The 12887-nt window shown below is 37.7% G+C and overlaps 1 protein-coding gene across 1 annotated transcript in view; it reads right to left on the bottom strand.

The window, feature by feature from the left end:
* Positions 1–12887, bottom strand: part of MCF2L (MCF.2 cell line derived transforming sequence-like) — a 39143-nt gene that overhangs the window by 13756 nt on the left and 12500 nt on the right. Inside the window, exons 6-17 of the mRNA XM_010022263.1 lie at positions 11646–11760; positions 10549–10668; positions 9542–9733; positions 9134–9325; positions 8282–8441; positions 8067–8137; positions 6949–7025; positions 5828–5894; positions 3067–3182; positions 2056–2125; positions 871–963; positions 605–697 (exon numbers count right to left, since the gene is read on the bottom strand). Coding sequence (XP_010020565.1) covers positions 605–697; positions 871–963; positions 2056–2125; positions 3067–3182; positions 5828–5894; positions 6949–7025; positions 8067–8137; positions 8282–8441; positions 9134–9325; positions 9542–9733; positions 10549–10668; positions 11646–11760 — 1366 coding nt within the window. The remainder of the gene's footprint in view (positions 1–604; positions 698–870; positions 964–2055; positions 2126–3066; positions 3183–5827; positions 5895–6948; positions 7026–8066; positions 8138–8281; positions 8442–9133; positions 9326–9541; positions 9734–10548; positions 10669–11645; positions 11761–12887) is intronic.

Here is a 12887-nt window from a genome sequence, read left to right as displayed (position 1 = left end):
AAATGTGTGTCTATGTGGAAAATATTTCTTACTTCAAACATGGCAAAACCTTTTACATGAATTTAAAAATTTATGATCGTATAAATTTTGCTCTCATTTCCTCTCTCAAATGTTAGCATGTTTAAGTAAATCACAACAACATCCTTTGTAAAAATACCATACAGTGCTCTCAGTCAAGTACATTTCCTAGAATGCATTACATAAAACCCAGCAAGGCAAATTCCTGCCATATGGATGAGGTGACTATAACCGGTGACTGTAACTGTCATAACAGTACTTCAGATATTATGTTTTCTTTGTTGCAAAGGTTTCTTGGTCCTTCTGTTTCTCCTAATAATGTTTTCATTCTTCTCTTCAGCAGAAATATAAGGGCAAAAGCAGTTACACGAGGTGTCCGTGTGTAACATTTGTCTGTCTAGTAGCAGCTTTTCAGCTGCATGAGAGAAGAACTGAGCTGAAAGCTGATAGACTGGGATTTATCTCTGTTTTGATTTATACACCTGTCCATTAGCTTTTAGGTTTCTCTCCAGCAGGCTGAGAAAAGCAGTATTTAGAAAACCAAATGCACAGAATGTACTTCACATTATACTTTAGTAACACGTACCTTTAGCAATAATTGGTATTTGGTTATTCTTTGAACAGGTTTCAGCAAGTATGAGTCCAAACTGAGCTTGTGATCAAGTTTCCTTTGACATTCCTGTAATCAGTGTTGGATTCCATCAGGACACTAATCAATATTTTTATCAATATTTTAAAATTACTATTTATCAATATTTTGTTATTTGTTCTTGAGATGATTAAATAAAACAAACAAAAGAAACCACAACAAAACCACCACCACAGTTATTTTAGACACTCAAGCAAGCTTACCTGAAAGAACACAGAATCTGAAAACTGCCTCCACAAACTTTCAGATCGAGGTTTATTTTGACAGTATTTTTCATAAATCTGGAAATCTTCCATCTGAAATTTGGGATACAAGCAAAAAATTAATAAATTCTTGTAACTTTAATATACAAAGGTCATAAGATTTTTTTTTAATAATTTATAAGGCTATGAAAGAACAATAACTAAAAGCGATTCCTTGAGGTATCCCAAGCAATAAACAATTATTGAAAATCACTGATTTTGTAACGGCTAATAATTTTGTACTTGGAAGGTCAGAATAAAATGCTCCTATTAATCTTTGCTTCAGCTGACTGTTTTACAATATGCAAAATACTTCTATGAATGCCCAACCATGAGTCCCGCTGTGCAACTTATTTAAGTCTTTGCCCTTTTTCTTTATCCATTTTCTCTTTATGAATGTGTTTTGGCCTGGGAATTGCACTAAGGTAAACCAAACAGTTTGTTGCCCCTTATCACTTCAGCACTCGTTGAAAGCAAAATTAAATAAAACTGTTGAAACAATCATAGTAACTAAAAAAGAAAGACTAGATAGGAAATCACCAAGCACAGAAGTACGTCTGTCCCTCAGTTTTAGGCAACAGCATCTCCATGGATGTAGCCAGTAAATAGGAGGGAGAACATGGCTTCTCCCAAGAGTTTTAGAGCATCAATAGGCAGCAACAACAGGAGACTGATTTCCATAAGCGGATTCCTATTTAGCCTTCTGTGTACTACGGGTGAGACTCATTGTTTAATAAATCCCAGAACAAAAAAGGTTTTATTTTGGCATAGCTTTGTCTTTTCAGAATAAAAATATTTTGGACTTAACTCTGTTAGGTGTACTCTTTAAAGAAAACAGAAAAGAACAACAAGAAAAATACCCAGTTAAAGAAATCTACCCAACTAAACCAACCATTTATACTGATACGAAACAATGCAGTGCATGACTCCTCATGTTTTCCTAACTGCTACTTTAATAAAGTGGTTTTGTTTCACCCCACACAGCAGAAAATATCCCCACTCTCAATTAACATCTACATTCCCAACTTGTTACCTGTTCAAGACAAACAAAGGGGATGTGGTAGCAATTACATGAAGATCACTGTCAAATGTTATAGCCTTACAGGGGGGTTTATGAATGAAATGCCAGCAAAAGATGACACATACCTGATCCAGAAAGCACTGTCCTACTAGTTCTGGGTATTCTACATAGTTTTCTAGTTCTCTCAAGAATATTCTATGAGGAGCACAGAGCATACGTTAAAAAAGTTGTAGTAAATGTTTACATCTTGCAATTCTTCTAAACTTTTGGAAACAGAGCTGTAATTCTGTATTACAAAACTAAACAAAACTCTTCTAGGTCATGTGCTTAAAAAGGGATAGTGTATTAAAATATTCTGACTAATTCCTTTTAACTTAGTGTTGCTACAATTGAAATCAAATACAAGATTGGGGAAGGAAGGGGGATTTTGTTTCAGCAAAAGGATTTGTACAGTTTAAAGTAAAAGTTTGGGTTTTCCTTCCAAATACTACTACACATCACGAAGCAAATAAATGACCCAAATCCCACCTCCTCAGACAACAACAAAAAAAATCCAAATAAAAAACATAAAAGTCAGCAGCAAAACTTCCAGTGTAGTTTTACTGGAATAAGAAACTATTTAACATGCTTAACTTCTCTTGAAAATACTTCTCTTTTCTACCAATTTAAATATTATCCTGTGGAGAAATACCTCTGTAGAAGCAAGGATTCAAACTTCACAGAGAGGTCCCTCAAGTGTAAAATTAACCAGTCTTGACTAGATGTAAGACCTGAGAACTTGTGGTTTAGAATCATAATTTACTTTCCATAGCAAATTTCATTAAAAAACCCAAACCCCAATAAACCCCAACCAAACCAACCTTGCTTTAATTAGCTTTTAACCAGATCCCCTTTCTTCAGGAAGAGGAACACAATGCAATAATTTTACATGTGTACTGCAATCATTTGAATGAAGTTTCAGACAGCTTTGCTCACCTGTTAGAGATTTTGCTTTTCCTCTTCTATGCAACATGAATTTTGACATGCCAGATAGCCAAGTGTGACTCAGTAGAGATCTTTAAGCAATTTAATTCAGATTGAAAGAGTAAGAAAATCTCATCCAAATGCTATTTTTAGATCTGACTGCAAATCCTCACCTGTTGTGAAAGTGATAAATTTCTTCCATATTCCCAAACAAGATGTCCTTCTTATTCTGGAGTTCTGGTGATATGAGATGAGCCATTAAGGGGTTGTCCATCTCTGCAGCATAACCCTGCAACACAGGAGAGAGGCACACTGATTGGCTCCCTCTATTTACAGTATTCATCTCATTGACAAGGCAGACTGCCTGCAGGCTGACAAATAGCAAAGAAAGAGCTTAGTATTAATCATGAAAAAAGGATACAAATTCTGGTTTTCCATCAGTCCAGTAAGACACACCTATCGTCTTTAGTAAGGCACCTGAATAGTTACTGCAAATTTAGTTAAGATGAAACAAAGTTTGCAATCCTTTCCACCAAGCACAGACTATGCATTTCCATACTGCTTATAAATTACAGTTTGTACTTTTTCTGTTAAAACTTTACACATCTGCATTTAAAGATACAATCCCAGTACGAACGCAAATCTTCATGTCAGTCTTAGCTATTCATATGATTGGACAAGCTGTCTGTAGTTATTTGCAGGTAACAGACCATTGCGTTAGTGACACTGATATAATAAACTGCACTGAATTATAACACACTGACAATTCAAATGAAAGGATAAGCAAAAGTGCAGCTGCAACTAATTCTCAATTTCAAAGTGATGTCCAAGCTACAAAAACTAGCAGAACTAGCCTAGCCTGGACAATTCAAGCATGAGGACAGGACAGCAATTAGATTTTATTTTTTTTTTTAACCTGACAGAGCTCAGTACTTTAGAATGCTGAAAAATAAGAGCATGAAATCCACACATTTACAAAAAGCTTTTGATCTTTTTTTTCACTTCAGACTGACGTGGTTATTTAAAAAATTTAATACAAAAACTCTTCATGTTTTACCACCTGTGCAGTACTTGTGTTTTAAGAAAGGAGATGGAAAGCTACTCTATGCAGTCACAGGGATCATTTAATCTTCCCTTAATAATATATAAGGCTTTGCTTAAGTCTTCCATCTGAAAGCTGTTCTAAAAGCATTGAAATAAATGGAAAAAAGAATCAAGTATAATAAGTAAAAATAGACTAAACCAATATTTTTCCCCAGTAAAAATTACTGGATTTCACAGACTAAAGGCAGATGACCATGGTTAATTAATGAAAGGAAAACCATCAAGCTCAGATAAAAGCAGCTATAGCAGTTTTGGAATGCTGTGGTTTAAACCCAGCCAATGATCAATCTGTGGAACTACCTTGTATTTTTCTACTGGAAGCTTTGGCAGAGAGAAAATGCATGGCAATTAAATACAAACTAATAATGAGACACTTCCCATATAAAAAGAGTACCAGGTTATTTTACAGATAAATGGGAAGATTAATAAAATAGGAGAAACAAAGTAATTTGGGAAATAGGCAGAGCTACAGATTAATAACTAGAATTACTCAAAAGCTGGAAGACTGCCATTGACCCATACTTCAGCAAGGATCTCATCTAGAATTAGTTGGCAGTCCCAAACATCCAAGTTCAAGAGAGATGAAACCTAAACTGCAAGGAGGCACAAAGAAGCGTGCCTGGCATGGTCAGGGCATTGGAGAGTCTATCACACTGGCAGAAAACCAGGACAGCTTGGCCTAGCAAGACAAGGGTTGCACTACACTCTTTGCAAAACAAGAGTAGTAGAAAGATTCTGCAACAACCCTCCAGCAGCAGAAGGACCAAAAATCCTTGAACTATTTGAGTCTTTATTTTATGAACAGAACTACAGATAGCATTGTGTTCAAAAGCAGAGAATAAAGTGGTGCTTAAGGTCTACTCCAAACCTACCTTTCTTTATTACTGCTTCGCAGATAGAATGATCCTACTGTTATCAACACATCAATATCAACATTTGGACTGGACCCACGACATAAATGCTATGGGAAGCTGAGCATAAACCATGCAGAAGCAAGACCAGAGTTCAAAACCCTCATACACTCCTTTTACTTGGAGGTATACTCCCAGAAATCATCACTTACAGTCCATAACTTAAAACAGCTCCTATCAGCTTGGACACCAAAAGTACCTGCTTGGCTCAATTCCAATTCATCAACCTCAGTTATCTGCAACTTCATCAACTCCTACAGACAAATCAGACTACAACAGAATGACACATGCATGTCTGGAGACTTGACTTGAGGAACAACACAGAATACTGCAGCATATTTCCACAACCAACTCAGCAGTACTGCAATTGTGCCTTCACAAGTACAGGGCAAAGAGAATATCCACCTTTGTTCCCTTTACAGTTTTGAACGAAGGTATTATTATTACAAGGAACTCTGTTCCCACTGTTGTACCCAAGACATTTGGAAGGTCACTTAAACATATGCAGAGAGGGATGTGATAAACAAGTTTTCTCCTCTGACACAAGGTTCTCTTGATGCAGATACATATTCCTGTGCTACATGTGACCTTCCGGGAGCTGAGCCAGGACTCTGGAATTAACTTTTGCAGGAGTTAATGATCATTACAAATCCCACTATGTTCCACCTAAATAGTTAGGTGTATCTTATTTTCTGCCCAATTTGTGTTTTCTAATACAAAACCCTGGTTGCATGAATACTTCTAGAAAAAGAATTCCACATTCCTCTGTGAAAATATGATGCGAGAGGAGAGATGTAATGATCACACGGCTTGACGGGACAAGCAGACACATTATAGTGATAAGGAAAGCATCAGAGCATCCATGAAATGGAAGAAATAAATAGATTTACTAACAGCCACAGTGGAATCTAATTTTTACCTCAAGAACACAGAGAAGTTCTTCCACATATGCTCGTTCAGTCTCAATAAGTTCATTCATTACATGCCTGTAGACAAAGCATGGCAATTAAGGCAGGCCTATTCACTTATGCAAAATTATGAGACAACATTAACTTTGTCTGTGTTTCTACTTCACCTCAGGCAATAAAAGAACAATTTCCAGGTAACGGAAAATGTAAAGTTTCATGGATATTTCTGTCAGCAGTTTACATACCCTTATTGGTAAGCAAATACTTTTTAAAACATTTTCAAATCCCTGAAAATGTGTTTAAACAGGAAAAAAAGTCAAATCTAGCATTTTAAGTGCTGTAGGAACTGAGCTGAAGCAGTGAAGCATTTTATCATTGTATACAGAAAACCTGCTTATGCTGTGTTCGCAAGCATTACAAGAGCTGGATTTAGAGCTGCCCAGAATTATCAAATACAGACGTAGAGTTATACCAACCATTTTAAATTAAAGGCATTTAGGGCACACTTTTAATATCCCAACGCTCCTTTAATTTCCCTAATGGTTAAGCAAGCATGCTGCTCCCAACCTCCTCCCGTTGTGATTTTGTATGATTTAACATGTTCTTGTAATGCTGGAAAGACAGTAGAAGTACCCAGTTTACTAGTAGAAAGGGAAGCTCTACTACACACATTGCAGGTGGTACTAAGTTGGTTTATTTTTTTAATATAAGTCATGCTGCTTAGTTTTTTTTATGCAAGAAAATGATTTTTTTGCACAATTTTCAAAACAGGGACTAAAAAGTCAAATAAAAAGACAAAGTCTTCTGCAGCATGGAGACCAGAACCTCTGACAGATTTACGGGGGCTATTACTCAAAACTACGTACTCTGAAATGAAAATACGTAGTTATCCTGCCATAGCACCACCCTGCTGCAGCAAAGCTACAGTCTGGGTACTATATAAACTATAAACAATGCCGCAGACAGACTGAAATATCTTCGTCTGTGTACACAGCATAGCCAAAGTATTTCAAAAAGCACTGAGGCTTAATTCAGAGAAGCATACTTGTCTTATCAAATCCTTAGCCAAAATCAGCCTTTGCTGGAACCAAATCAGAGAAAAAGCATTTTTCTTCTATCAAAATATACTTACTGCCGTAACACGGCTAGGTTTTCTTCATCATCCATTGTAGATCCTCCTCTGCTTTGATGGAGTTCAGTCATTTCACTCTAAAGGCGGAAACAAACGAACAACAAAAAAACTATCATGGCATCACAGGTGGGGAAAAACCACTTTAAAATACAGAGCTTTGCACTCAGCTATACTTGCATGTGTTTTCACAGGAAAGACTGTACTCCATTAAAAATGAAGGCAGTCTGCAAGAACAGTGCAAAAAAACCCAAGTCAACCTGGAGCTCTTGAAGCACACGAGAACATTTAGACACAGAAAGTTAGTTCTCCATGAAAAGCCAGCTTAGAAAAGCCCATGGTTCGATGCTCCTTTCCAGGAAGACAAGATCAGAGCATCAGCATAATTCTAGGGGCAACACTGGCCTTAGTCTGTTTTCCAAGCTAAAACTGAGGTACTCTGCTAACTTTATGGTAACTTCATACTTTGTCACAGAAGTTCATTCTTATAACTTCTACTGTAACGGCTGACCCAATTACATCTTGCTGAAAAAGTGAGAGGTTCTGCTTTCAATCCCCCTTGAACTAACACTGTCCTCCAGCTGTTGTCCCTACTGGTCATGTGGTCCTGCCATCCTCCTCGTGTTGCCTGTTGCTGAACTTTTGCTGAGTTGATTCGACTCTCTAACCCAGTGGGAAACTACTTGGTCCTGTGCTGCTGTCAGGTTACTTTCCTCACTGGAGGCGGGACAGGAAGACCATCCCCACTTGGGAATGGCAACCCACTAGGTCAGGTGAAGCTGTCTTGGAGCCAATGACAACTACCTCTTCACTTTTGCCAGTTTTAAGAGTAGCCAGTGACTACTGGCAAATAAGAAATGTTTCCTGTTCATAGATTTTATATTTTGCTGCCCCTAACATTTTTCCTAATATAGGCAACTATTCACTTTACCTTCCCTCGCATCCAACCCAGCGACAAAGCAGCCTCTATTTAATCCACATGACTGCTTCACCAGAGTTACTTCGATAGGGGCAATACCATCACTTTTTCAGTGGAATTGCTTCATTCTTCTTGAAGATCCTGAATATTCTGTTGTATTAGGACATTCTCAAGCACGAAAAGTGCAAAGAAAAACAATTACCTTTCCTCTTCTGTAGTTTACCCTCCGAAGTGCACTGCTTTCTGAGTTGGATACGTACTCTCTTTGAAGACCTAAGCATGTAAACCAGAATCATATAGCAGTTAGAACTTGAGCAGATCTGACACAGATGTTTGTGCAACCACAAATTACAGCTGCAAGTTTCTTTAAGTTTCTCAGCAAAGCACAAAAAATTAAAGGCTACTACAGTTACTTACCTGGAGAGGTACAAGGAGATTTTACAAAGGCTTCAGGTCTTGGTGCAACTGGCTGAACAGGACGTGTCTGCTTCGCTGCCAGTTTCTTAAGACTTACTTGTCTCTTTTGAAACATTTCTTCCATACTTTCTTGCTTCTGGAAAACCTTTTGCACATGCTCCTAACATTGCCACAGAAATAAAAATAATAAATCCCTTATCAGAGGCCCATCAATAAGCTACACTGCCATTTAGAGCACACAGATTTGCAACTACGATTGCTTTTATTCCGCATATAAAAATATTACCTTACTCTTCACTCCTAACAAGGCATAATTTTCAGTCATTTAGTACACTTAAAAATTGGGACATCACTTCATAAAACATTCTGTGCGCTTGCTGTAGAGAAACCAATGGGTTTCAGGTTTCAGTTTAAAAAGAAAAAAAAAAGAAAAGTTTTTTTGACAATGTCTAACGATTCGGTTACATGAAGAGATGAACCAAGAGGACAAGCGACACATTCTCAGGTTCTAAAATAAAGGCAGCTACAAAGTGGAAGTCATACAAATATTACTGACAGGCACCTTTTTGCTACATAAAAAAAAGATATTTCAAATATTCACTTAGGAGAATTTCTTTTAAAAGCAATCCTACTACCTGAGAAATTGAAGTAGTTATTAAAAGGCTCTGAAGCCCTTGATGCATATCCAAAGATATGACAGGACCTGCACCTCAGGTAGGGAAATGTGTTGGCTTTCCAATTCCCAGCTATAATTCCTAATACTGATTATTTAGCTTTATCAATGGCCATGGAAGAAAGAGATTCTAAGATTAACAAATGGCTGCGTAGATACACATAAACATCTTCTGGTACCTTTAGGTCTTCATTGAGGATGTGTGCATACTCTCTGTAAATTTTATTCAACTCCTTGATTTTATTGCTTGCACCAGTGTCCAGGAATTTCTCAATCTCTTGTAATGCTGATTCTGCACCATCCTGAGACTGACACTTATCTACTGGCTGCGAAGCCAGCAGGTAAATTCCTTCATCACACCACTTCATAGACTAGAAACACAAAAAAGAACAGGTTCAGAATACACTGATGTCAACATCAAACACTAAGAGGCCTAAAACATTTCATATCTCTACTTGCAATGTACTCAGTTATTTAAGAAGAAAATTCCAGCACACACAAATACTTTTACCTGCCATTTTGGCAGCTGGTTGGCTGAGGTTTTAGCAAACAAGATGGGAAACAGAACTGTTCCATACAAAGTTTACCTTTTCTAGTAAGCTATGCAGTTCTAGAGATTTGTTAAGAAGATTTCTCCTCCGTTCTATCTCAGTAGTGAAGGCATCACAGAGTTGATGAAGTTCACTGCACTTTGGAATAATGGAGTCCACGGCATAATGATTGCTTTGAATAAAAGCATCACCCTCTGAGGCTAGCATTCTGGCTTTTGCTACAGTTTCCTAAGAAAGCAAGCATGATTTAGGTACATCTTTTCTTAGATCAACATCAGTAAAAAAAATTTACACAGTAAATACACATGTTGATAAAGAATACATCTTAAGTTAACAGCTGCCTTGCTTAATAAATCAAAGTGATTTCCTTTCTTTCCAGATGCCCAAGAACTTCTGTGCCACCTTCTTTATTGTATCAGAGTACTTCAGAAACATCAATGAATTTAATCATATGCCGCCCTGTGAAGGAACCACTATTGTCTTTCTATGCCTTATGTATTTGGCAACATGTTTGTGTGCGTAAGTATACAGTTTGGAAGTACAGTAGCAATCTGAACCCAAATTAAAAAATACCTAACTGCAGCACTTCATCCTCAAGAGCAACAACCTCACTTACAGAGCTATATATTTTATTGTGAAGCACAAATCACAATAAGGTGCCTTTTCTACATTGTTCAGAGTGTGTTTCGTCTTTTAACACATTGTTATTCAATACACAGCTTTCTCATTTCTGAGATTTAATTAAATAAGTGGCTTTAATTGGATTGGAAGTGGTCCCTTGATGACTAAGTGAAGAACTTGGCTATGCATACACTTCATGCAGTTCCTTCACAAACTGATCACCCTGACTTTGTGAATGGTCACTCTGCTCTTTAAGAACTGAGCTGCTCTGGTGGTTAAAGACTTCATTCCAAATCCCTTCTACACATTACTTGAGAGATGACTTCTGCCCTCCTGCTCATAAGTTATACTCAATAATCAAATACAGTTACCTTCCACACATGCATTGTACTAGAAATTAAGGAGACTTAGAGAGTTCTTACACATGATTTTTCTTCATAGTTGGCAAGATCTTTCAAAATATGCTCCACATGTGAACAGCTGTTTCCCACATCTATGAAAGCAGACAGTTTCTCAGACACAGTATCTAAAGCTGCTTTGACCTGAAATGAGACACAGCTATGTATCAATGAAGGTGATTGCACCTCTCTGAAGACCCATCAGTTAAATAGCTGCTAGCTACTATTTCTAGTCAGGTGACTCGCATTACGGGGTAACTTGGGCACAGAGACAAATGACTTTTTTTGTCAGCATACCTTTACCCCCAATTCAAAATGAAAACAAATGCAAAGAAAAGGCAGTAAAGTAATCCTGTTTCCTGCTTCTGATTAAAAAAAAAAAAAAAGATCAGGAAAACTAATGCTCAGGAAACATTTATGATCTTGTTTTCACCAGATGACAATAATACAAAGCAACATTAACACATTAACATAAACAGCAAAACGTGAGGGATAGGTCCTCACCCTAACAGTTGGCTGAAAGACAGACATACACTTTTAAGAGGGTTTCTGAGCGTTGCTCCCACAGAGACACAGGGACTGTGCTGTGATATCAGCTACACCAGTGTAAAGAGACTGTGCCACCAAGCACATGAGTTAGACTAATATGAGATCAGAAACTGGCTGTAAAAATTGTAGTTCAGCCTCCACCCAGCTTCTAACAGTGTGGCTGCAACTTCCCACCCACAGTGTTGGAGACTGTTTTATGAAGTTTCAGCCAGAAGGTTTTAGCTACGTCTTGGTTCCATAAAAAGCCTACTTGCAAGATGAAAGCCTTGCAGACAGCATATTATGCTTCTGTGGTGGAGAACAGGTTTCAAAGGAGTTTTTGAACCCTTATACACTGCTGGGCGCATGGAAGAAAAAAAGATTGTAAGACTGTAGAAGAGAAGCTATTATGTCTCTATAGGCGAGTATTCAAGGTAGTAAAGATAGCAGCATGTCAAGTAAGGACATGTACAAGAAAAAGGTTGGAGAAACTTTCAAGCACACTTAAGACCTGAAAAAACAAAGGGGAGAAGTATTTTCTTCTGCATCACTTCTATATTACCAAATATTGACCACCATCAAGAAGTTCTCACCTCTCTGAAATTCTGTTCAAAATTCCGAAGGCGCAGACACTGCTCAAGTTTCTGCTGATGCTTAATCCAAAACTCATCAAAGGCAGTCTCCGTTTCATGTAATTGAGCCAGAAGTCTTAAAAAAAAACACAACCCCCAACAAACAACCCCCCCCCAAGCCTGTAAGAATGATGGGTGCAACCTTCAAGGGACAATACAATCTTCCACAGTAAACAAAAAGCCTCCCCAAAGCAATATTTTCCAGAAAAAATAAACTGAATACAGGAAACTTTGAGTATTGCACAGAATTGTTTCCTAGAATAACATTGATATAAAACTGAAACCCAACACAAATAGTAAGTTCTGAAAAATTGGCAAGTGCTGATTTGAAGCTAGCTGCTGCACATAGACTTCTTCTCAGCTCTGGCCTGGGGACATGGGTACTTAGGGCTAGCAAACATAAATAAAACATGCAAATGTGTGTGGGCTAGGACCCAGAGGAACCCAAGCCTTGGGCTATAAGCAAAAATGAAGTCAAAAAGTCATACTGCTGTGACCAGCCAGCTGCCCTTACATTTCATTCCTTGGAGCAAGGCTCATAATAAACCTGAAGGTCATTGCTTCTCTTTTAAGCAGAGTTACTTTTTAAGTATCTCAGGCAAGTGCACAGCAGTACTGCAATGAAAAGAGCCTTCTTCAACCATAATTTTGGTGAATGCCTTAGAATTTTTACTTTTGAACTTATCTTCTAATATTGCATTTGACAGTACGTTATCCTATGAACTTGTCTTTACAGTGTGCTTTGCTGTACTTAGGCTATGTGCAGGGAAGATCACACATCAGAATTTTAATGACCTCTTGTCTTCAATAGCGCAGAAATAAACCCTGAATTTACAAGTTGAAACCAATTAGAAAAAAGGCACATGCACACACACACAGTTTATTCCAACTTCCCTCAGATATCATATTGAGTGGGAACATTTTGGATAAATTAGCAATCCCCCACCCTGACTATCCTTCGGATGGCTGATCGCAACAGTGACCAAAAAAAAGTGACTTCTGCCAAGCTTTGTGTATTGGAATGGACAGTTATTTGGAAAGAAGAGTCAGCCCCAGTGTAACAGAAACGCAGAATGACAGACAAAAAAAGAATGCAGAATATTGCCTGGGGGAAATGAGCAACGCTGTCATAGTTTTGTGCAAATTTACATCTGTTCTATGGTGATAAAATGTCTTCAAACCTGGCAGTAATTTGTGGGGGGG

The sequence above is a fragment of the Nestor notabilis genome, unplaced genomic scaffold (assembly GCF_000696875.1).
Source record: "Nestor notabilis isolate BGI_N333 unplaced genomic scaffold, ASM69687v1 scaffold8789, whole genome shotgun sequence".
NCBI classification, from domain to species: Eukaryota; Metazoa; Chordata; class Aves; order Psittaciformes; family Psittacidae; genus Nestor; species Nestor notabilis.
The sequence above is the reverse complement of the archived record's forward strand: the minus strand, read 5'-3'. Positions and strand labels throughout refer to the sequence as shown.